Source organism: Sparus aurata, chromosome 7 (genome assembly GCF_900880675.1).
Source record: "Sparus aurata chromosome 7, fSpaAur1.1, whole genome shotgun sequence".
In the NCBI taxonomy this organism is placed as follows: Eukaryota; Metazoa; Chordata; class Actinopteri; order Spariformes; family Sparidae; genus Sparus; species Sparus aurata.
In genome coordinates, this window is record NC_044193.1 from 27,018,086 (window position 1) to 27,043,984 (window position 25,899).

A 25,899-nucleotide genomic window follows, 5' to 3' on the forward strand; every position below is an offset into this window, starting at 1 on the left:
CACCACCCATCTTCGGAGGACAGCTTTATCTTCTTCAAACATCGGGATACAACCAAATAAAATTTAAAAAATGGTTTAAGCAGCTCTGAAACCCACACATATAGATATTTAATGATAGTTGTAGTCAGTGTGTGTGTTAAGAAGAGACACTGTGCAATATACTCTTTGTTTAATTGGCTGTCAGTCATGTGAAATTGTTGAACAAGGTTTGTAATTCATGTGAAATGGATTCAGTGCAGTCAATAAATTCTGAATTTCTTCAGTGACACAGATCGTGATGTATCGTGGATGAAATTTCTTGCAATATATCGATTATCGGCAGAAGCGCTGTATCGTGATATTATCGTTATCGTGGGCAAAATATCGTGATAGTATCGTATCGCGTACCTGGTGATACCCAGCCCTAATACATACATTGTACATTGAGTGTGGTTGTAGAAAGAGCAGGAGGATTCAATAAAATAGTATGGTGTCAAGGAGCACACATCTGTGAAATGTGTTTTTTTTTCCAAAAATGAAGTTTATTGTTGGAGCAGCTGATGACAGCTAGTTTGGGTGATTTGATCCAATAAAAGAGTTGTTTCAAAAGCATTTGCTGACAATATTTTAACATGTAGTGGGTTCTGCAGGATGTCTTCGATGATAAAATTGTACATGTTTTACATTCACGGCAGCATTATTTAGTGGGTGGTAATGGCAACCTGCCTGATTCTGCCTTTAACCCAAGCGAGTCTATATTTATGCATTACCCGTATATTATGAGTGATATATATGTGGGAGGATCAGAGGTTATTCTTGCATTACATAGTGGGCTTTGAAGTACCCCAAAAATGTCCTCCATCAGGGGTTCTACGCTGATAAAAGCTCTAAAGCAGAAGGTGTCAACAAACAGAACTGCTAAGTTAAAAGGCCAGCATCATGCTGTGGATCTCTATGTACGGCTTTGGATGAGAAATACATATAAACCCAGTGCTCACAGGGAGAGAGGACCTTCGGGGTGCATTTCCACATCTCTTTTTAAAGCCTGTCCTTTGAGTGTGTCTGATACACCACAGGCACACAGGTTTAACTGTTAGGATGGGTTATCTTTCCCACTCTTCCTCCTGCTGCTTGAGGAGGTCAGAGGTTAATTCATCCAGTCCGCGGGTGAGACAGGACACAATGGAAGACAATTTCTTCTTCGCTGCAGGGCTTGGAGGCCCCGGCGGAGGAATCAAACTTAATTAATACAGACAGAGAGAAAGAAGGGGTTCCACATTTGGACGTAGGTAATCAAACAGAGCAGAGAGATGGACAGGGCTTCTAGCTCTTCTTCTTTCCCTCTCTTCTTATTCTATTTTCTTGCCCTGTTCCACACAGACATCCCATCTCTCTCTCTCTCTCTTTCTTTCTCTGGCTCTTGTTTGCACTTCCTATCTCTCACTCAGAGACAAGAGAGGTTCAAGAGCGCAGGCAGGAAAATCAATCAAGATTGGATTGATAGTGTAAACTGACAGGCCGAAGAGGCAGCAAACCGTGATACATGAGCAGATTAGGATTGAGTGCATCTGCAGGAAACGGGTGTGACTACACGGTGCAGAAGAAGAAATAAATTGCCCTGTCATGATTAGTGCAATCACTTAAATGAGTGCAGTCAGTAATCTTTAGATTTCTTTACTTGAAAAATAACAAAAATTCTGAGATTTGAAGGACGTTAAGAAGGTAGCCCCAAACACCGTCAGTCATTTCTACACCGTCACATCACCTTCACAATGATATCATGAAGTTTCAATGACATGTGACATTGAACCTTTAAGTGAATGTCAGTGCCATTTTCATTGACAAGATACAATTAAACCTGTAACAATATCTAATTATTTAGAATCCTTGAAACAATACAAACTTATTTCACATGTGGGGAAACAAATTACAACTAAATATTATTATTACAAAAGACTGACCTTCTGACATCCTGCACATTATTGAATCTAAATCGGATTACATGCATGCATAAATGCCCTTTTTATACCCTTGACATACAGATATATCGAAACCGATATATATACCAAATGTAAATACAATGAATGCCCATTGTAGAAAAAGAAGCCAGAAACATGGGATTTGATTGTGTGAAACTTTTCAGAATTCTAACTTTAAATCAGTTAAAGCAAAACAAAAAGGTTACAAAACTCCTAAAATTCTAATGAGCACAATATGAGTACTAACAGAGAGATCAAGTTAATTAAAGGGTTTTTTCGCCGCCTTGCAGTCACGCTCGTCACCTGTTACTTGTACATATGCATAGCTTCATGCATGAGGAAATGGAATGCATGGAAGCCTGAGCTCATTATCTGAAAGGCATCTGGTATCTTTTTAGGCAAATAGTTTGGAAACTGAATTTACTGCTGATTGCATTTCTATAACAAATAGTGGAATAACATATCTCACTGCAGCTTTCGGTCAAACTACTCAACAGGCCAAAACGGGGTGTAGCTGATTACAGCCTGTGTGAAGAGATCTCATCTGCTGTTGCTGTTTTCTAATAAGTCACTGACCTTCATGCTCCTTCTCTGAAGTACCGGTTTTCTTCATCTTCTTGGGGGTTTTCATGAAAAGTGGGAAGATGGTTCGCAGGCCCAGGATGTCCACAAACTTATGGCAGTTATCTGCTCCCTCTGGTCCAATCATGCCATGGTCCAGGACCTTCAGGGCACTGGTGCGAGACACTTTCTTTTCTCTGCAGCAAAGGGAGGAAATTATGCTTCAGTCAGACGTATTAAGTGTTGGTTCAATAGATATAAAGAACATGCATATTTCCAACAAAGTGCCCTGAAAACGCAGGTCCACCAATTATACAGCTGTCAGAAATCTTTTGTGTTTTGCGTGAACTGGTAATAACACAATGCTAACTATGCATTATTTCAGCTTTGAGCATTTCTAGCAGAATCACTTTTAAATATTTTTGCTCATGGGAATGACTGAATGCTGCTGCAAAAAAGAATGTCAGTACTCAAAATGCTATGAACCACATGCAACAACGGCTTGTAGGAACAGATTTGAGTGAGACATGCCTCGGGGGCTTTTGATGTTGCTGTTACAGGAAACATCCTCTGTGGTACCACATGATGAATGTGACAGTTTAACGTCACCTGCTGTATGATATTTTCCCGTCTATAATGTTCACATCCCCTTGACCACCTTCCATCTTAGTCACGGACCATTTTGCTCTAGCTGTAAGTCAACCAATTCACTCTGCATTTCTTTCACAGCACGCTCCTCTAAGGTCACACTGTTGAAAGCTGTACTACTAATATTTTTTAGTTGTCTCAGGTTCCCTAATGAAACTGACATGGCTAAATGTACTACTATTAATTTCTAAATACAATTTTTTAGGGGTTTTGTTTATGCTGAATGATCAAATCTCACAAGGACGCACCTATTCATGAGCAGGCAGCATCCATCAGGTTGAAACGAGCAGTTCACACCAAATATGCACAGTTAAATCTACATTATCTCACTTAACCTTAACATAACAGCCTCAAAATGGTGCTGATGGTACAGTGTCTTGTAATGGGGTGAATGGTGTCTCTGTCTCAGCCACTCCACGCCCCCATCACTTGTTTCTTCACTATGCAACTTCAATTAGAGGGTAGGATCACAGCGTTACATACATGTTTACTTCAACATACAAGTTTTCAAGTTTGTTTGTAGTTAGCACCTACATTACACCTGACAGATTGTTGCGGCCAGACGTATGTATTTATTCCAGTAAGTGATCCACCCAGAAACTGTGGGGTGTGCCAAATCGCACAAAATGCCAATTTCTACATAAAGAGTTTGGTGGATCTGATTCAGAACACTTATAAGAACAAGACTCAAACGACAAAAGTAAAAAGTTCAACATGAAAATACCAAAATGTTCTCTTGCATGAGAAATTGAGATTTGATACCCAGCACACTACAAACTCACAAAAATTCAACAAACTCCAATTCCATCTACAAACATTCCACTCACATACACTGTTCTACTGCACCCAAGGACAAAGAAAATCCCCAAAATGTTTTCTTACACACAACTAACAGTTGAGCGATGGCAAAATCAGAGTATACATTCAACAAAGAACATTATATTCATCATGGGACATAGAAATGCCTTCAATCCCACCAGAACCACCTGAACCTTTTTCAAGGTAGCAAATAAATCCAACAATAAATTACCACAATCAATCTCAAAAGAGGGGTGTTCTCTCAAACAAATCAATTGGATCGCTTTTATCCACCTGTTTTCCATCATCGAAGCATTGGCTGTTTCCCACTTTGTCTGCATCACTCACCACCCAACCCCCAACTCCAAGCCTCCTCTCAGGAAATGTAGCTGTCTGTCACCGTGTCATTTCCTCCATTCCCTCCAATGACAGATGACAGTGTTTATCTCAGAGGAGGGAGACATATTTCAGGCAGTTGAGTCTGGTTCTCCAGACAGACACATTACATATGATGGACGGTTGGAGAGGCCGGGGGGGAGCGATACACAGTGTATTTTCTGAAGGGAAACTGGGCAATTCAGATGGTAGACAGCTGACTTAACTCAACATCCCCGTGTCGTGAACTATGCCGTCGTCAACCCACAATGTCCATGTCTGGTGGGCAACATTATGACGGCAGCAGTTTATGACTCGACTCAAATTCTAGATGAGGCAGAATCACTCAGAGGCTCAAAGTCTGACCAAAACATCCTCAGATGTGATCGGGAAACGGCAACATCTAAACTACTGCTCTTAGTAACTAGTCAGTAAAAATGCAGTAAAACTATCTCTCTGATAAACATTTAGCCGTGCCAGGACTTCCTTAAGACACCAGGTGTGAAGTCTGTGTGTAGCACAAGGCTGAAGAGAGTTGGGAGGAGTGTAAATGTAGTTTTTGATGGAGAAAACAATGAATGTATCTGAGAAAGCGGTGATCTGTTTTTGAATTTTGTTGCCTATTAGTTTCTAAAAGACATTTCATGCTCTGCTCCTCCTCCCCCTTTTCTGTCTTTTTCTTCCTCCTTTTCCCTGATGACTGATTTAACAGAAATGGGTTTTCGCGCTCAAATAATGAGAAATCGATCCAAGTCTTAAATCTACATCTCCAGTGATGTGATTATCAACGCACAGGTTGAGAAGCTGTGATGGTCTCATAAATGCGTGTAATGCGTCTTTATTACTCTTTAAGGTCACATCTCTGCCTTTGCTGCACTCCGCCCCCTGTTGATTGATTAGACCGACGGTCTCATCAGGTAATCGAGCCGGCAGACGTGCTGTTCAGTGTAGCACTACGGATATGACGGTTCACATTTTCACAGTACAGAGAGCAGTGGAAGAAAAACGCTCTGAGCAGAGTTGTGAGGCCCAGATTGTAGATCAGGAGATGCTTTGTGCTGGGCTCAACACCGTATATTCTCCTCTTAAAGAATATCTTTTATAGCACGGAAGCATTTATCACGTGCTTGTTGTAAATTTCACCTTACTACAGCACTTTGGTGTAGGAGGTTACTATTACACAAGGAACAATCTTCACACATAATGCATTTTTGTTTCTGGCGAATGAGTGAGGAGTTCTGCGAATGCAAACCTATTAAGTGGCACTGATTGTAGCTAATTATTATTAACTGTAGTATTGCAAATGAATAATTATTAATCATTAACTGTAGTATTGCGACAGAGACTTTTTTGACACTCTGACGCAGATGAGTTTTAAGACTCTGCCAAGGAACATCACCAATTTCCTCTTATTCAAGCTTGATCAACGCTTCGGTAGCAAAAATGGCATCCGTGTTCAAGTGACACAGTACGAATAGTCCAATTAAAAAAGAACTACCCTGTCTCAACTAAATGCAACTGATGTATCCACTCATGTTAGTCCATTTAAAGGTCTTCATAGTTGTGTAGTTTTGTTTAAATTCGAAAACTGTTTGCAACACAAAGGTCGCTGTTGCCTCAGCTTCCCTCAAGACTTTTCAAAACAAATATATGAAGAAAGTTATTTCCCACAGTTCGCTGCTCCCTCAAGATCTTTCATCTCTTTTATAACAAAACAAAAATAATAGCTTTTCAAATATCAACTTAATAGTCTGCAGTTGCCTCTTTATTTGTGGACCTCTAAGCATTGCTATTAATGTTTTCTTCACCAAAGTAGCCTTTTCTGAGCAATTCATCAATGGATACAAAACACTGCAATCATTTGTCCACCACGGATGGTGGCTAAACATAACTGGTTAGAGATAATGTGATATATCGAATATATTCCCTGCCATGTGTTTGAAAATGAAAAAAATTCAATCGAGTTCATAATAACTGGATGTGTGTTATGTTAAATTAGTAAAATATACTTTATCACAACTTCCATCTACTGATTTCTAGGGTGTTACCATACATTGACTCTGATCAATATATTGATTTAATGACTGAATCATCAATGCGAGGTGAAAACATAGATCCATGTCAGTATCTTTTAAGACGCACCCTGAAGTCCAGTGTCACTTTTTCCATCCAGGCGCACCTCCTTCCACAACATTCAAACAGTGCTAATGACAGGTGGCTGATGGTTAGCACCAAAAGGAAATACGGTGAGGATATTCACTTCCCTTGCAGGAAGAAATAAGCAGACAAACAGGAAATATAACTTAACCATCCGATAACTTGTTACTCTCCCTAGAGCAGTATTAGCTGCCATGTTTACACCCTGACTGATTTCCACTGTGCAATTGAACTGCAATTTGTATGTGATGATATTTATCACTGCCATGAGTGATAACAGCATTTCTTAGAATAAAATCACAATCAGGATTGACAGCATTCATAGCTTTAGTTAACTTAGCTCAACAGCAACCACCTGGTACTCTAGAGTTTTTGAGCACTAAGAGCCTGAATAAGCAATGCTCTTATGAGTAGGTCAGTTGGTATCATGCACAAGGATGCACATGCAAACACCAGAGTCCATGGGCCATGTAGTGCATCAGTCTTCCTACTACCAGTCTTTCCCTTTTCCACTGGTTAGGATGCAAAGAAAATGTTGTAATGTGCCAAAAAAAAGGCAAGAAAGAAGACTGCAAGCTAGCAAACGCAGACACACAATTCGTTGGTTGCTGAAAATGCTCCACTTCGACATTCAAGTAGCCTTGGAGCTAGTGCCACTGCTGCAGCCTCACCTGAGCATGAGATTCATTAGCTGAAGCCCTTCCCCTCTGAGGAAGCGGTCCCGATTGGCAGGCAGCATTAAGCAGGAACAGAGAGCATCGAAGAGGTTCTCCATCATCTCCTGCTCCTCAGCTGTGGACGGGTTGTGACGTTTGAACACCTGAGAGGGAAGGAGGAGGAGAGAGCATTTAGAAAGGACACCCAGGAAGACATGTTGCTCTTGCATGAGAAGGAAGGAATGAGGGCGGTATGTGCTCCTTTAATGATGAAAGCAAATAATCATAACTGGACAAAAAATACTAGCCAGATTCGCAGAACAATTAAGAGAACAGAGAGGAGATAGGGTGGAAAACACAGAGTTCTGGTCAACGACAAAGTTTGAAGCTTAATTAGAGAGTTATGAACAATCATTTTAATGTCCTACTATTGTTGGCTGAGTCCCCAAAATGCCAAAGTGTGTTCATAACAGCCTGAAAATGTATCTATGCATGTGTGGATAAGGGTATATCATAAGGCTTAAATTAAGGTAGAAATGGGCTTGGCATACAGACACAGGTTATGCACAGTATACATCTCAGAAGACATTGTGTTTTACCCCAGCCAGGCTCACTTGGATGACAGGTAAATTAGAAGTGTGGTAGTAGGTAGTAAAAAAATAGAGAGTTAAGCAAAAAATCTTACAGATAGTTGCTGCAGTAACACATCGATGCCATCCATCTCTCCCAATAGTTCTCTGGTATCTGTGAGAGAGAGAAATAAAGAGGGAGGCAGAGCAGACTAAGAGATACAAATGGAGTCAAAAGGACAACGGAGAGATTACATTGAGATAGTTGCAGAAAAACAGACATTCAGGGAGTGGGGTTGAGGACAGAAGACAGTGTGAGAAAAAAGGTTTAAGCGAATGAATGAAGTAAGCAAAAGAGTACAAGTCACAGAGCGGGGAGCAACAGAGGCATTCAATGAGCTTAAACACTGAGGAACACACTGACACCATGGGGGACCTCCAGAGAAACAAAATAAGGAAATTTAAAGGCACTGAAAATATACTGTTAACACAAGTCTACACAAGTTATTCTATTTCATTCTGAAGTTACACAACAATACTCTGCCTCATGGCAGTACGAAATTACTTCAATTTACATAACTCAACACCCAGAAGTCTAACAAGCTGACATCAGGAAGAGACACAGTACGCCCCAGTCAATATAAAAAAAAGTGTGCTTTGCAATTGTATCTTTCTTTAGGTAGTAGTGTGTTCATAACCAACACCAAAAATTTGACTCAAAAATAGACTCAATATAATTATTTTCAAGAGGATGACCGATATATCAGTCGGCTGATATTGGGCTATCACAGATCTGTCCTAGAGCCTGATGTTAATATGTGCTCATATTGAACATTTTTATAGATAATTGTTGATGATTGTTTTGAAATTCTGATGAAGTTTACCGTTTCAGTGCACTGTTGATAGACAAAGTTTGATGTAAAACTGTAAAATATTCTGCCTTTATGACACATCTTTGTCACAAGTTTTTGATAACCACCATTGGAGAGAAAAACATGAAAAAAACTGGAAAAACATTTGTTTATCTATGGATCATGTCAATATGAAATTGTTCTATTCCCTAATATCAGTGCCAAATAAAATAAAATTTCCATGCTCTGTATTAAAATGTCACATTTTGAACAGGATGCAGTGATTGAACTGCTATCTATGCATATTCATAGATTGTATTTACATCGTGCATTAACTGCATGTGCACCAATCCATGCAGCAAAGATTAGAGCTCTGCATAAGGTAATGTTTTCGGATATCACTCGATAACATAACAAGCAGAACGGCAATCAGCTAGTAAGGGGGATGTCTCGACAGCTTTTGACAAAATAACCTTAATGAATGTGCAGTGCAATAAATGTGACGTGAAATTTACTTATAATCAACAACTAGGGCTGATGGCTGGCCATTTAGGCACAAGGAGAAAAAAAGGGAAGACAGATAACAGGAAATCTCATCACTTCATTTGTTAGCAGTGTCAGCACTATGATGCCATTACCGCAAAGAAGATTAATCTGCCCATCTCAGCATGGTGACTGGAGACATGGTCCAGTTAAGCTTTGTGGAAGGAGAAGGCATCTGTGACATGATGGTGTTTGTTGAGCCGGAGTACCAGCTGATATCGCAGTGAACAAGATATATGAGGAAAAACGCTGTGAAACTAAGAGCTGATCTGCAAAGTGCCGACGAGGTAGCTATTACTACTGACAGCCGTGTTAAAGATGTGTCACTAACCCTGACTCCTACCTGCATGTCTGCTCGGGCGTTTATTTGCCGACACTGTTCTCGCATTAAACCTTTTAATCCTGGAAAATTAAATGCAATACTTGAATATGGAAAATTACTTGAAACTCCCATCCCCAGAATAGACGGGGTTGTGAAGTAGGAATGAGATGTTTTCTCTTTCGAAGCAGCAAAAGCCTTTAGAGAAGATGTTTAAGTCAAACTTGACAGCAGGAAGCAATAGTTACATTCAAATTAGAACATCAAGGATTTTCCCCAATTGTCATTTTCCTATTAGTAGTGGTGTGATATGCCATATTCTTACTTCTAGACACTGACAGTATTTTAATTGGGAACATTTTTCATGTGAAAAATAACTTTTTTGTTGAATTTTATTTTGGATTGAAAGGGAGAGGATAAATAGAGGCAGCACTGGTGAAAAAGAGGAGAACCAGTGTAAAATGAATCACTACTCCCACTGAATATCAATGCGGTTCGTACCATTAATGAGAACCTGTCCAAGGACCTGATAGTCCTCTAGCTATTTGGGGCTTTACAGGGTTTTAGTAAGGGGGGGTGGAGGAGACAGCAAATAGACAAGGAGAGAGGAAGAATAGATACTTTAGTAGGGGGAGTGGGAGAAAGAGGGATGGAGAGATGGAAAATAGACAAATGGAAACATGGAAGGTAACATGAAATCAAAGAGTAATGGAGCAAAATGGTGAAGAAAATTGGACAAATAAGAGACAGTGATGGAAATGGTAATTGAAAGGGATGGAAAGGACACAAAATGGAACGAGAAAAGGAAGGGTGGAAGAGAACAAAAATAAGATGGGTAGAATATAAAGATGAAAAGACACGAAATAACAGAACAGAATGAATAAAGTAAAAGTAGGAGCGAAAAGGAAAAATGAGACAGTGCATTTTCTGCCTGTTCGAGAAAGCGGAGAGGTGAATGAAAGCGAAGATAAATTAGCATCATTTGGTAGCCAGAAACCATTTACTGAGACACACTTACTGTCATTGTTTTGCAGCAAGATAGCCAGGATTTCACTGCAGTACAGCTTGTTAGCATCAAACGGCATCTTTGCCTGAGAGCAGACGGGAAAGAGACCAAATTCAAATTAGCCACTCATCCTGAGAAGCTCTGTTCTCCCGAGTCCAACTATTCTGCAGCAAATCATGTTGTTTCTAACCATCAGCAGAGATTCTGCCTGGTCAATTATACAACTGTTGGATACAGTGACAGCAAGTTATAATCTTCTATTTTCTGGATCACCTCACTCAAATGACAGATCATGTGAACATACATTGTTTGCATACAAGCATATGTTCAAAACTAAAGCTACTTCAGTTATAATCTCAATTAACTTTTTTTTAACTTTAACTTTATCATCCCATTATCTCATGCAACGATGCCGACAAAACAGTATGAAATACATCATAGTTGTGCATGGGTGAACTCACAACAACATTACTTGAATGAATGTGACTTACTACTACATGCACTTTCTTGCAGTAAAGAAAATAAGCAAAGCTACAACTAATTCACAATGTCTTCCAACCAGAGGAGATGGAAAGATATTAAAAGCTGCAAGTTGTCACATCAGAAAAACTTAAAAAGGAGACTATTTGGAATTTGTATTTCAATTAGTTAAAACAATTAATCCATTACAAATAGGTGCTTATTCATAATTAACTGACTGATCAATCGCTGTAGCTCTAAAATCAAATCAGTCAATGCTCTGCCATATTCTTACCTTAATTCTCTTCAGCAGCCACTGCATGAGTCCCTGCTGAGCTGCCTCGGTGCACAGGCCTGGTCTGAACTCTGCCATATTTTCTATGATAGCTGGAAGAAAAAACCAACAAACCAAACATCTAAATTCACCTTTTAAATGTGTAATTTGACAACTATGAGCAGAATTCAAAGGTTAATCTAAAACATAGGGGGCAATATATCACCAGACTCCTAAAGTTTGCTGAGACCAAGATCTTGTATCACGGGGTAGTGACCACAGGTACAGTATGGAGGTGATTTACAGCAACTCTGACAGCATCAGCAGCTGTTAAAAATGGCGTGTAGGGCCAGGGAGAGGATTTATTTAGACCAAATCAGACGTGATTGAGTAAAGACAACCCAAGATTGTTTTATGTTGTTTATATCAAGTTTGAATGTAGGGTTTTTTGTTTTTTTTTACGTTCTCCGACAGGGATCAAAAGAGTATTTCTGACGCCGATTCTGGTGAGTATACGGGGCAATTAAGATTGTCTTGTTGTGATAAAGGAGACAGACTGCCACTGGCAGCATCTCCCTGCTGAAACTCACCTCTTGTGGTATAAAGTGGTATTACGAGACGGGTTAGACAGAGACGTATAAGATAACATCAACACTTTTGTTTCTTCACACTCTGTTGATAATGTTTCTACATTATTTGAATCAAATTCTGGCCCTATCTTACAAATTACATGCAAATTAAATTGCTCCCTGAAGTTTGGTGTTTCCTTGAGCAGGTCACTAAATCACAAAACTAAATGTCACAAAATATGCTCAGCTCAAACAGAGGTGGTTTAATGGGAGAATAAAATCTGGGGACGTTTGTGTTATGGAATTTTCATCATGACTGACACACTGACTGATCCAGAGGGTAAAGTGAAACAACAGGTTATTGGTGCATCTGATTCAGGACATGCTAGCTTTTTAGTATAGAGTTTATAATCAAATACATTTTGAAGGAGAACTGTGAAATACAACAGCATCTTTTTATAGAGAGTCTGTCTGGGTTGTGTCCCTGCTACTTCTAATATTATCAAAGCTGCCTTTGCCACATGATATCTCTATCACAGCAGATTGTCACAGAGGGGACAGAAAGAGAGAAATAGATTGAGGGGTGGTGATGAAAGGATGGAGAAGAGGAAAAGTGAGGGGACCGAGGGAAGGCGAAATAAAAGGAGAGGGGAAGCAGATGGGAGGCACAGGGGTTGAAAGACAAGCGAAAGATGAGGGATGGAAAGCATAACAAACACACGAGGAAAAAGAAATAAGACAAAAAATATACAAAGGGGCAACATCTGGAGAGAGAGGCTGCAGATGATAGAGAAACATTGAAGGGAAGAAATGGAGGAGGAGATGGAGAGGAAGGGTGCTGAGGGAGAGAGAGGAAGGGCCTTTATCAGTGATTCAAACAGAGCAGACAGACAGCATCCTGGAGGACAGCGGGCTCAGAGCAGAGAGCAGCCAAGGCAGACAAAAGGCTTATTCAAGCTTGGAGAGCTCCCTTGATAACACACACACACACACACACACACACACATGCGCACACACACTTGAATAGAAAATGTGCTAGCACTGCTCCCACAATATAACCCACACTCACACACAGAGCTGAATACACACACACACACACACACACCTAAACGGCCCTCCTGACACTCTGCCTCAATCTGGCAACAAAGAAAAAAAATCATCTCAGTAGACTCATTCAACACAAAAAGAGCTGAGAGGCAGAAAAGTCGGATTCATGCGAGGCTAAATACAGAGGCCATGACTTCTCAAACTATCTGCTGGCCCATGCCCTTCTCTTAGACCTCGTTTCCACATTTAATTCTGTTAAACCTGCAACACAATCACTGATGCTGCCTCATTGTTATGGCTCAAATTGAGAAAGAGCTCACACCTCATATTTAAAAAAAAAAAGTTGATATTAAGTAGAGCCCGACCGATTTATTGGCGGGTCGGGTATTAGGCATTTTCCAAACTATCAGTATCGGCATTTATAATGGCAGATAAATTAATATTTAAAAAACAAAATAAAAACGGACGAAACACCCTTCAACCATGTTATGAGTGTTAGCGTTACATAGTCCACCAGAGGGCACTCTACAACAGGTCGAGTGTATGCCACCTGATTGACGTACGGGACGGCCAGTCTGAGATCACTTCTTGTACGGGTGTCACTTGTCATGGGTCACCATGCATGCGCAAACGCGCTAGCTACTGCAAAACACAAGCGAGCGAAGTGACCTGTTTAGCGGCTACAATTGATATCAACAAAAGAAGGGAAAATATAAAAAAATGTGCATTTGTCTGATTTATCAAACTACCATCACTATACCGGTGAAGGGGAATGTTGAGAGGCACTTTCGAACTTCCCTCTGAAAAGCGAGCTGAGAAAGAGAAAGGTGAGGGAACTAAAATCACAGTTAATCGGACAACAGTAGTTTTTCACAGCGGCAAAGGCCAACACCAAAGCATCGTTACGGGTGAGTCACTCTATCATTAAGCATAAGAATTTCTTCCAAGATGGAGAGATGATAAAAGAGGCCTTCTTTGAGGCAGCTGACTCCTTCTTTCAGGATTTTAAAAACAAACTAGAAATATTATCATCAATCAAAGCTCTTCAGCTATCAAGAAGTACAGTTACACAGCGCTGTGAAGTAATGGCCGAGGATTTGACACAGCAGCTTCGGAGAGACACTGCAGACTGCGAGTGTTTCTCACTGCAATTAGACGAGTCTACAGACACCAGCGACACAGCCCAGTTGTGCATTTTTATTCAGATGGTGTTTACAGATATGAGTCAGTGGAAAAGAGGAGCTATTAACATTACTGCCCATGAAAGAACGCACGTGGAAGAGGACGTTTTTCAGGCATTCAAAAACGTTATGGAGAAAACCACCAGCTCCCGGTGTGTAAACAGTGTGCAATATTGATGGCTGTTTGTCACCTATGTGCATTACTGCTGTCAATTTTTATGTGCAATACCAAGGGTTACATTACTCTCTCAATATCAGTTATGCATTGTGTTATGTAAAGTATATTCAGTGTATGTATAAATATATGGATGTTTAGTGTTTTTTATGTAGGTAGATCATTTTGACCTGCCACAAACCCTATAGATTCATATATATATATATATATATATATATATATATATATATATATATATATATATATATATATATATATATATATATATATATATATATATATATATATATATATATATATATATATATATATATATATATTTACATATATATATATATATATATACTTTTAAAGCTTAAATTAATACAAGTCAAGTCAGACTACGCCCTCTGTGTAATGTCAAACCCAAGTCATGGAGGACTCCCCGTCACTGTGCTGCCCAAAGCTCCAACGCTGGCTCATACACACCTTGAAAAGGCCCACCTCCCTCTGGAAGAGCTTGTCATGTTTCGGTACCAAACAAGACGAGAGCGATCAATTATTCCTGCTCTGAATATTCAAATGTTATCGAGCTGCCATCTTCATCCAAGCCCCTTTCTTATCGTACGCAGTATTAAACCATAGAGGAGAGTCTCTGCAGCACCTACAGCTCAGTGTGAAGCAAAATCTGTCCCAGATATTTGTCCCACATGTTTTGAATACAAATGAACACACAAAGTTGTGCAGCCACTGAAACTATCGTCTGTTCTAGTTCTTGAGTTGTTATACTGCTCATAGGAACAGCCTGATTTGTTACTTAGGTGTACCTATGGCAAGATTTGTCAATTGACTTCACACATTTTAAACAAGAGAGTGCTCCAACTCCTTTGCTTTGTTCTCTAACTTCCTGTCCGTTTTGGTTGTGTTGGTTAACATCCGCTGCTTGTGATGAACCTGCACCTGAATGTTAGCTAATTTCTGTGTGTGTCAGTGGAAAATGACAGTCTTCCACAGTAAACATCAAATGCTGTATACGTAGCAATTCGATCAATTGCTACCGTTATTATGGTGACTCAGTTGTTATTAATGTTTTTTCTAATCTGTATATGTGTGTGTGTGTGTGTGTATTTAACAATAGGACATTACAAAAGAGGTTGAAAGTTCAATCATTAAATCATACTTCATCTACACTTGCTTGAAGGTTCATTTCACACCATCTCATACATCTATATGAGGCTCCGACAGTCAGACATAGACAACATTAGTCCACTTTCATTACATGGACTTAGTATGATGGGTTGGTTTAACTGTTCTGTGATTCCCTTCAGAATTGTGATTAATGTTTAGTACAGTATGACAAGTTTGCAACTGTTTGAATAAGTTTTATTTTGCATATATTGGAAGGTGACTCTATCTCTGTAGGGAAACTTATGTAGGTCCACTAGCTGAAATATACTGCATACAGCCCATAATACCTTTACTGAGTCTCAGTCTAGCAGTCTGTGGTTAGATAAACTGTGCCTGAGTGTCACAGTTAACCACTTAAGGAACACCGTTCCAACATAGGAACACCCTTCACTAAACTAACACCCTTCGTAAAAATGAATAGTTTTTTTTGCTAATACTTTTAAGCATCAGATCTTAACAGTATATACTCACTGTTGGAAAGCTGAGACTGTCGTGATTATTTTAAGCCCAAAAAAGTTATTTCCAGACCATGTAATAGCCTTCTAAACTCACCATGACACAACATTAGAAAGAGCCCTCTACCGCAAGAAGCAAGAATGCCTATATACCTTCGGAGTTATCCCTTTTTCCACAGCTACAACGTCGTGTCAGACAAGCAAGAAACCCCAGGGTCTTGGCTTTCATTTGAGACCAAGATTATGTTTCTAGGTAAAGGGGTTCTCAAGTTATAAGCCTTTGAATCCCAGTAACTTGAGGGTGTTACCTTTCCAATGGTACCAAGCACATCCCTGAGTCTCAAACTATGTGGGAGCTGTCATGCTTTTAATTTCGGTATGTCGTTTTGGAAAAAGAACCTTAAAATGGGGGCGTTCATTAAGTGGTTAAGGCATCAGTGTTCATCTCCTTACCCAGTGTGTTATAGATGCCATCAGCCTCCTCCTTCACCTGTTCATCCAGCCGCTCCATATTCTGCACCAGCAAGGCCACCACCTGACCCTCCAACTACAGACACAGGCAGATGAAGTTTAAGACAGAGTGCTGACACATTTTTCTACAAGAGGTAAATCCAAGTCTGTCGGGTATTAAATATTTTAATCCTCTACATAGGTGCTATAAAACCTTTTCAGAGATTTCCTCAAACTTTTAATTTGCTAAAAATATATTTCTTTTAGTCTACTGGTCAGCAGGCAGCTACAATTGGTTGTATTACTCATCATTTGAACGGAACAGTACACTTTTTAATTGTCACAACTTTCTTGGCGTGCTATGTTCCCAGCATTCAATGTTTCAAGTGTATTATATTCACCAATATTCCCTAAGCAAATTTGACCTGTTTCAAGTTTAAACATTATGTCAGTTTGCTTGTTTTTTAATAGAACATGTCTTCAAAATGGCTATATAAACACAACCCTAACCCTTACCCTTATAGCAGTGCATGAGAACTGAAAACCCCTTTGACAACTTCCCATAATAAACCATATCTTATCAAGCAAATACAGAGCTGTGGAACATCTTTTTCAGGTTCCCATAAAGTGCTATATTGAGCATAGGACCCTTGGAACATAGGAATGACCCCATGTTTCAGAAGAGAACTGACAAAATCATCTCACAGAGAGAGATGAATGTAAAGACAGGAATGACAATGTGAACGTTCGCTTTTAAGCCTGAGTCTCGGCAGAAGAAACTCGGTTCCTGTCCCAGTGTCTCTGAACATGTCCAAGTGTTATCAGTCAAGTCAAGATCGGAGACTCATAGCCAAACAGAGCTTGCGGGGTGCCGCCTGGCTGGATAAAAGTACAATTACAGATGAAAGAAGACAGGCAGTTGACAGAGATTTATGAGCCACCAGAGAGCGGTGTGGATCATTCTGATTCATCTTATCAAGGATGCCACCTGGCCTTCTGGCAACAAGGACAGAGGAGCTGGAAGCATTACAGCAAAGAGGAGAGACAAATGGAGTCAACCAACCCTTGCTGCCCCAAAACGGTTTCCCTTGGAAGAAGCTGAAAAGAAGAGTGTAGTTTATGGGCACTCCATTGCACAGTAAATGGACTGCATTTATACTAAGCATTTATCCTGAGGATGTTTCAAAACCACCTGATCTATTGTCCAAACTGCTGTCACATCTGCTTCTGTCAGGGGTATTTGGCCTTATCCAGACTGCCAGTCAAAATCTGTTGGTTCTTTTGGCAAATAGAGATTATATGCAGATTCAACTTAGAAAGTCTGGACAGCAAAAAAAAAGGTGATATTTGTGAAGTGGATCCAAGCTACATTTGGGGCTGTTTTGAAATATGATTCCAATCAGATTTGTATGGATGCATCTCAGTTTGGATGCTAAGGCCACTCAAATTGGATTTCTAAGTGTCTTCTGCCCACTAGCGACCCTACACAAAACAACGTCATATTCCACCTGATCAGTTGCAAATAACAGTGAGGACAGTTTGAAATTATTTGAGATTTGCCTGCTGACTGAACAAAGCCTCTGACATTTGTCAGAATGTCCGTTCTGTCAGATACCAACCAGCCAGCTAGCCAACTTAAAGAACAACTTTAGCAAGGGCTTAAAAAAAACCCAGAGAAACAACTTCAGCTTATTTTCAGGATCACGCTTTCATTTGGGGTCCTAGTAGAATGGGTTTACATACTTTAATTGTCAAAAAACACAGTATTTTCCTCATATAGTGTGCTGCTTCAGCATCTCTTTTCGTAATTTATCCTGAATGGTCCGCTTAAGCTACAGAGTGATACATCTCTCCTCTGACGCCTTTTACATAGTGATGAACATGACTTATGGAATTAAAGGCTGGACCAGGCGTTTCAGGCAGTGCAGCAGCAGTGTTTTGTGTGGGAGAGAGGTGTGGATTTGGGCTTTTTCACTTTGCAGACATTTTACTTGCACACAAATGCTACGTAACACAATAAAGGAAAAGCAAAAACCTAAAAAGCATCATATACCCTCTTTAAGACATAATCCTACCAATTAATGGTATACCAATACATTATTATAACCAACAGCAAATCAGCAACATTACTAGTCACACTGCTTTGGAAATCACATTACCTGCAATTAGATTGGTGTGACAATGTCAGATTTCTTATCGAGCTTCTGATAAGCAGGTTTGTTGCATCCTCAAACACATGTAGGTCATGGACAAAGCTGTTATTTTCTTACCATAATAAACAGAAGTGTGCTGTGGTTTGAAGCCAACTACCTCGACAGTGTTACACTATGCATGCTTTCCTGTGTTGGACAGACCAGGTTATGAGTGCTTCTCTACAGGGCTGACATTTTCTCCTTCTGAAAACACTCTGCCCAGCCTGAAAAAAAAGCCCACCATTGGTCATGGGTAAATTATGTGTCACAAAATAATAATTTCATAGATCACCGTAATGTCTCTTTTACTGAACAACTCTCTTACGTGGTCAAAAATGTAGTCAGACCGAGACATCTGACAAAACAGCTCATTCATTGCAGTGAGAAACAACAACCAACATCCCCGATGACTGCCACTGGGATCTAACCGGGCATAAAGCACATTCATGCCAACAGATTCTTTGATAAAGTGTCACAGTGACGGCTGGGGCACACAATTCTTTCCTCCATTATAGGTCCATCAGCACATTATTGTAGTTTGACCTTTGTCTGTGTCACTCTAAATGTCAGCACACATAATGGGTCTAAAAAAAAAATCCTCCCTGTTTCATAGACAACATGACAAGCCCAGTGACGAAAAAAAAGAGAGCGGGGCGGAGACGCAAAGAGGCGATGTTAAATAGAGAGCTGATGCCAACAGACACAGCTGGAGGGTGACGAAGAAAAGCTTTAGAAAACACACGGGGTGTGAGAGAAGATGCTATATTTATATGGTTGACATAACACTATGAATTTTTTTTTCCCCCGTCAAAAAAGTTCATGGCACTTAATTAAACCTTTAATGTATTTAATTGCCATGACAACTAACACTGGCATATAGCTAGTCAAATTAATATCTTAACCATGACAGAAAGCACAAAGAAGTTGCACTTTTTTGCCCCACTTAAATTCCATTGTTTGTTTAGTTTACAGAAATGTTTGATAACAGACCCCGTAAAAAACAATTTGTATGATTTTATATTTTTTGTCCCATCAAAAACATCACTTTACATTTCATGACCTTTTCTACGGGCAGAAATAAAGGATTGTATAGTATCAATATCAAGTGACAAATCAAATGTGGACAGACAACAAACTGTAGTCCAAACAATAACTCTTAATGTCTGCATGTGTTTCAGTCAGTAAGAACAAAGTGAAACCTTGCTTTGACACATTGATACCATTAATCAATCAATCCCCTCGGCCTGTTTCAGTATTAGCCCCACAAAGTGCTGCTTCATCAACATAATCACAAACTGATGGAAGTCCTGAACTCACCAGAGCATCTATGAGCACCTCGGCACCCTCCTCGCTCTCGTGGAGCGTGTCGATATCTGTCAGCTCCTGTAACAGATCTACCACTGCTATGGCAACATGTGGATCAGGCTAAGGACAATACGAGTTTGTGTTAAAAGAGAAAACTGATTTTTTTTTTACACTCCAATGACTCACTTGGTAACTGGTAACTCAACACACCCAGGGTTTTTTTTTTTTGGTTTTTTTTTGTCTTTTTTCATTTTCTGACTCAACGATCACTATAGCCGATTCATCAGACTACTATCAGCAGCGACCTCTGGAGCCACCAAAGGCTTTATATAACTCTGTATTAACAGACTGTAAAGTGACAGATTTTGGTGTTTAAAGTTGGTGATTCATCTTTAATGAGTTGTTGGAGCATCTCAAGACCGTGTCCTCATTCTCACATTTAGTCTGTTCAACACGTTCACAGAGAAGTGTATTCAATTATTATGGAGTTTTGTTCTATATAGTATATATAGTTAGTTAAGTATCTATTTGTAAAGGTAATAGTTTGATCGTGTTTTTTTTAAAGGCTGTATGCATTTATTTGAATATTAACCAATGTTCTTTTAAACTGTTTCCCTGGTGTGTTTTTAACAATTTTTGGGAATTCTACTGCATACAGGAATAATATATATCAAGCCTTGGCTGCACAGGCAACAAATCCAACGTGACATTCCATTTTATAAACATGATGAATGGATCAATTTGATCAGACAGCCTGAAATCATCTAGAAGTGAAAGGATATCAGTGTTCTCGTGGCTGAGGAGGCCGAGCAGTGAGTGGACGGCATTGAGCTCCACCAGCAGGTGGTAGAGGTCTGGCATTGTGGCGATCACGTGCATTTCCTGGATGATGTCGTTCAGATCCAGCTCAGACTCCATGAACCTGGTTTAAAGGAGCAAGAAATGTTGGTTAGCAAGTTAGCTTTAATGTTTAAGTGCACAAGAGGAAATACAGTCAGTGGTTATATAGAAACCCTGTCATGAACTCAAGAGCTAGACGGCTTTCTTTTCAATAAAGTTCAATTTGGTAATAATGAGGCACAGTATAATGCGAAGAACCACTGTAATAAGTTGTGCTAAATCCACATTAAATGTGGTTTAATTCACATACTCCATCACTTATTAGAATATGTGACAAAGAGAGCTTACTTCTCTGGGTTGTCGGGAAACTTAATCCTCAGTTCTTGATTTTTGTACGACCTTTTCTCAAAGGTCAGGATCATTTTCTTCACGGAGCTCTCATCCACTGGTTCTGCCTGTTTGATCAGTACACAATGAAATGAGAAGGGAGGGAAAGGGGTAAAGGAGGAAGATGGAGAGAAAGAAAGAAAAGTCTTCAATTGAGGAAACTGCTGCAATAACAATTAAGACACATCAGGGCTGCTCTAATTTTGTGAGCGAGGAGAGAAGGCACAATCGGGTAGACTGTGAGTGTAGGTCAGTGGAAAAGGAATGTGTTTGACCTCCTGATGGTTTAAAAGCCTGGAAATTGTTGGACAGATAATGACAGGTCGGGAAATTTCAATTGTCTGACATTATGGAGCAGTACAGCACTTTGCTCTGAGAAGCTCTTGACACGGTGAATACTTCAAATAATTGCTGCAGCGTTGGGTAATAAGAACAGGATAACAGAGGTACAGTTTTCTGAGGCACTACATAATATGGAAGCACTTGGTTCTGATAACTTGTTCTTTGTGTTTGTTTGCTTTTTTTCAGGAAATAATCACTCATAAGCTTTTCCTGTGGAAACTTTCATAAATGTGCCTTTCTACATTCACAGCCTTATCAATGTGCAAGTTTTTATCTTATTAGTCTTTATTTAATAAGGTTAGTCCCACTGAGACCAATGATCTCCTTTACAAGGGCAGTGGCACAGAGTATCTTATCTAGGTTGTATCATACTTTACTTCCATCTTTATAGGAGGTTGAAAAAAGGTAATAAAGTATGTCAATTAGTAGACATACAACCACATTTAATTCAAAATTCTCATCAGCATTGAGAAGCTGTATAGCAGCGTGTGCAGCAGTGTTTGCTCTATGGCATTCTTCCAGCAACTCATTGACTTCTTAATTCCTCAAAAAGTTTTGTTTGTCCACCCCCCTCTGGCATTTCTGAGAATACTGCAACAGAAAGGGGATTGAGCATGAACACCTCTGTGTTCACGCAGCATCTTGCGGGCCTGATCCACAATGTCTCGTGTGAGCACAGACCAAGTTTAACTGGCTCACATCCTAAACAAACAATCCTGGATATTACCTTGGGGCGTAAACAAATGAGTCTTTGGCTTAATTCAAAATTGTATATGTGATCTGTATTAAATGGACATGGAATGAAATATTGATCACTTTTAAATTGTCTTGTATTTCTTGTAAAAACAAAGGTGGACGTGCATGCGCGCACAAAACACACACACACACACACACACACACACACACACACACACACACACACACACACACACACACACACACACGTTGTTCAATGACGGACACAAACACTTCTTCAAAATACTAAAGATTTAAATATACAGTATATGCAAAGTAAGTTCACACACACACACACAAGACCAGACCAGAAAGTATTTGAAAAATCTGTGAGGAAAGGTCAGACATTATTCTACCCTATGGTGAGGTTTCATTGCATATCGAAATGTGAGCCAGGCTGAGTTAAAGTCCGTGTAAAGCGGCAAAAAAATTGTGTTATGAGTTTGTCACACCAAAGAAACATGTATCATTGACCACTGAGCCAAATTTGAAAGATTAAAAAAATTGTTAAGTATGTAAAATTAGGTCTCTAAATCATGGAAAGACAAGCACTTCTTTCTGCTGTGAAACGCTGGGGGCGTGTCAGTTAGAGGCGCTGGAACCAGTGTATTGATTGAGATCCTGACCCACTAAACATCCTGGAGAGTGACGGAGTGAAGTTTTTCGCGCTAAATTACGTAATTATACATAATCACCATCAGTAAACAGGACGCTGTCTGACTCTGTCACTCGCGGGGACGGAGGCTGTTTTCTGGGGGACAGTTTCCTTAAGTCTTGGTCAGGAGGGCTGGCGGTCGCGGTGATTTATTTTCGTCAAACACTCGGTGAGTTAAACACTCTTGTGACAAGCGTGACAGACGCTGTTTTGTGAGCAGAAATGTGAGGAAGAGTCGGGAGGACAGGGAGGGGACGGACAGGAGGACAGACGCTTCTCCACATACAGCTGTGGGATTTGTTTTCCTCATATAAGTTGCTAAAGACAGTTATAGTTACTACGTTACATCATGCCGTTGGGACCCGCCGTTAGCGGGACGGAGGGCCGGCTGCGGCGCGGCCACATCATGCCGATGGGACCCGCCGTCAGCGGGACGGAGGGCCGGCTGCGGCGCGGCGGCCACATCATGCCGGTGGGACCCGCCGTCAGCAGGACGGAGAGTGTCAGCGGCGGTCAGCAGCGGTCACATCTCCTCGTTGGCGGAGGAGAGGATGCAAGCCGGGACGGAGTTGACCAGCGTCAATGGACTCCCCGTTTCCTTACGTTTCATCCGAAGGAAACTTAAATAAGCTAACAGCGCAGTCACCCTGCACACTGTGGCATCCAGGAAAGATGCAGAGTGATGTGGAGGAGACATGGCTGGTTAGCTGACTGGTTGGCTGGTTAGCTAGCTGCAAACTATTGTAAGCAATGCAATCCGAAACTGGAGAGTGAGTGGGAGAACCGCTGAAGCCGATGCGCTGAACGTATTTATACCACTTCCGCAGCAGGGCGGGGTTTATGCAAATCAAATGGCCGCGTTACGTAACGCGGCCATGATTTGCATGATTTCTGACCCGCCCATTAAATCCTGAACACAGAAATGTTGAAAAACTGTTTGTGAGCCTAGCTCCAAAATTAAATTCTACATGGCCGAATGGCTTTTACATGTTTTAAGTAAACACATTTATGACCCGTTTAATGTGTTTAGAAGAAAATGGCTGATTTTGGTTTACACGGACTTTAAGTTTCTCGTTTCAACCACCTACACAGAGGCTTACAGCACCCAGAGTACAACGTATCAGGGGAGCAAAGCAAGGGAACATGCAGATTGACGGCATAACAGAGCCTTGACTGCAATTTTGTAAAAACATCCTGCATTTTGACTGAGCTATGAACTTTTCATTTGGACAACCCTCAAACCTCCACAGACAATTTTATGTTTAATTCATCCTTATTTGTAGAGGGACCATGTTCAATATTAAATGTAAATGTTGCCATTTGATGCATTGTACCAGAGTTAGCTTAGAGCTGATTTACATCTGCAATTGAGATGCCATCCCTACTCAACAACTACAATTATTCTACTAAAGAGGAACTGCAGGTCTGCATGTTGGGTGAGGACAATTTAACCTCCAAGCCATCCCATTCCAATGTCAGTGTGGACAAGTCGCATGGACGAAATCAACAGTGAAACAATAGCAACAACACCTGAAAAGATTTTAAAAGCCTATTATAATAGTGTAACTGATCTTTATCAGAGACAGATTATGTCCTGCTGAGACTTAAGGGTGGTAAACAGTTTTTGTGACTGAGTAACAAATACTTCCTTTGAAAAATTGTGCTGCGCTTTAATGGTGAAATATAATGTTTACAACTACAAATAAAAGAGTAAGACATGTTGGAATAAAGGCTGTAGATATGATCATATCTGAGAAAGAAGACACACAAATGTTACAGTTTTGTAATAATTACAAGAAACATTTCACCAACCTCAGGTTCCTCTTCATCCTGGTCCATTAGTTTCTCCAGAATCTTCTTCTTGTCTCCTGTAAACTCCTCACTCTCCCTCAGTTCACCTCCAATTTCAATTCCCATTCCTGCTGCTGCTTCCCGGTACTTGGCCAGCTCCCTGGCACTCAGCCCCTTCTGCTGCTTCCCTCCCCTGGAGTCATCCTCTCCTCCCGCTGCTGCTCCATCGTCATCCCTAGGACGCTTTGCTCCTCTATCGGGCTGCGAGATGAAAGGAGATGGTTAAATGTAATCACACACACAGGATTTTTTGTCTGTTTAGAAATATAGGAAATACCCTCAAAGTCTAAAAGTATTCTGTCTTACATTTCATGCATAAGAAGTCATTAGAGACTAAGGAATAAAATGCATTGTGATGTCCTACATAAGGTTTATATGTGCAATATGTTTTTCCTTGTACCAGGGTAGACAGGACATGTCTAACTCTACCAGAGAAGCTGACTGAAATAATCAGGAGCTTTGTTTTAACATGAGTACATGTTCCAACCAGCTGCAGCTGTTGACAAAACACAACTTTTACAACTAGCTGCAACAGGCAGACAGAATTAAGGTGACGTTAATACGTTGAGATTGTAACGATGTGAAGTCTTATTTGGGGCCACTCCTGTGCCGAATTTCCAAACTAATACTAACGATTAGTAAAATGCTTTTTGTCATACGTTATGGCATGTCTAAGTCGATTATAATGAACAAAATTGAATAAATTCCAAGAATTTCCATTGGCCACTGGCTTAAGTTACAAGATAGACAGCCAGTGCAATTACGTTTCCTGTGATAAAACCAGGTCACCCGAGTTCGTGTACAATGCATATGTTTGTCTAAATGCGTCTGTTTTTAACTAGCCGAGTTTAAGAGTAACTTAGTGTCGTAGTTTGCCTCTACATTCATTGCAGACACATAGCTAGCAACCTGTATAGCTAGAACGCTAACTGCTAACGTCATAAACAAAGACTGCGTTTTGTCGATCTCGTCCTGTCTTGCTGCGCTACCCGAAGATATTTCAATTAAATTCAATGGCGGATAACTGATGAACGCAAAAAGACTGCCAAAGGTATTAACGAGACAGAAATAAGCTATGCTAACGTTCACCAGTAACTGCTAGCAAAGGTATTGCATGCAATCCAATGAATGAGAGTTAGAGTTCCCTAAAATTGACCGGCAGAAAAAAATATCTGATACCTGATAGTTGAGGAGCTCTCCAACATCCATTTCTCCCGGTTAAAAACCTACACGTAAAAATGTTTTGCTCACGCTTGGGAAATGTATAGATACGTACACTTCAACAGGTATTTATCTGGCTAACAACAAGCTATGCACATATACATGCTTGCCGTAAACCGCTTGTGTTGACTGTCGTAACAGTCGTAGGGGAAG

The 25,899-nt window shown here is 40.2% G+C and overlaps 1 protein-coding gene across 1 annotated transcript; it reads right to left on the reverse strand.

Annotated features, from left to right (window-relative positions):
• Positions 1-973: 973 nt before the first annotated feature.
• Positions 974-25,899, reverse strand: LOC115584348 (beta-catenin-like protein 1). Its single transcript, XM_030421703.1, has 12 exons — positions 25,705-25,899; positions 24,487-24,726; positions 20,904-21,010; positions 20,498-20,637; positions 19,728-19,825; positions 16,222-16,315; positions 11,196-11,287; positions 10,454-10,526; positions 7,839-7,897; positions 7,169-7,317; positions 2,535-2,716; positions 974-1,041 (listed from the first exon to the last, which is right to left on the reverse strand). Exons 1-12 carry the CDS (start codon positions 25,732-25,734, stop codon positions 974-976), a joined length of 1,332 nt encoding a protein of 443 aa, XP_030277563.1. The 5' UTR covers positions 25,735-25,899.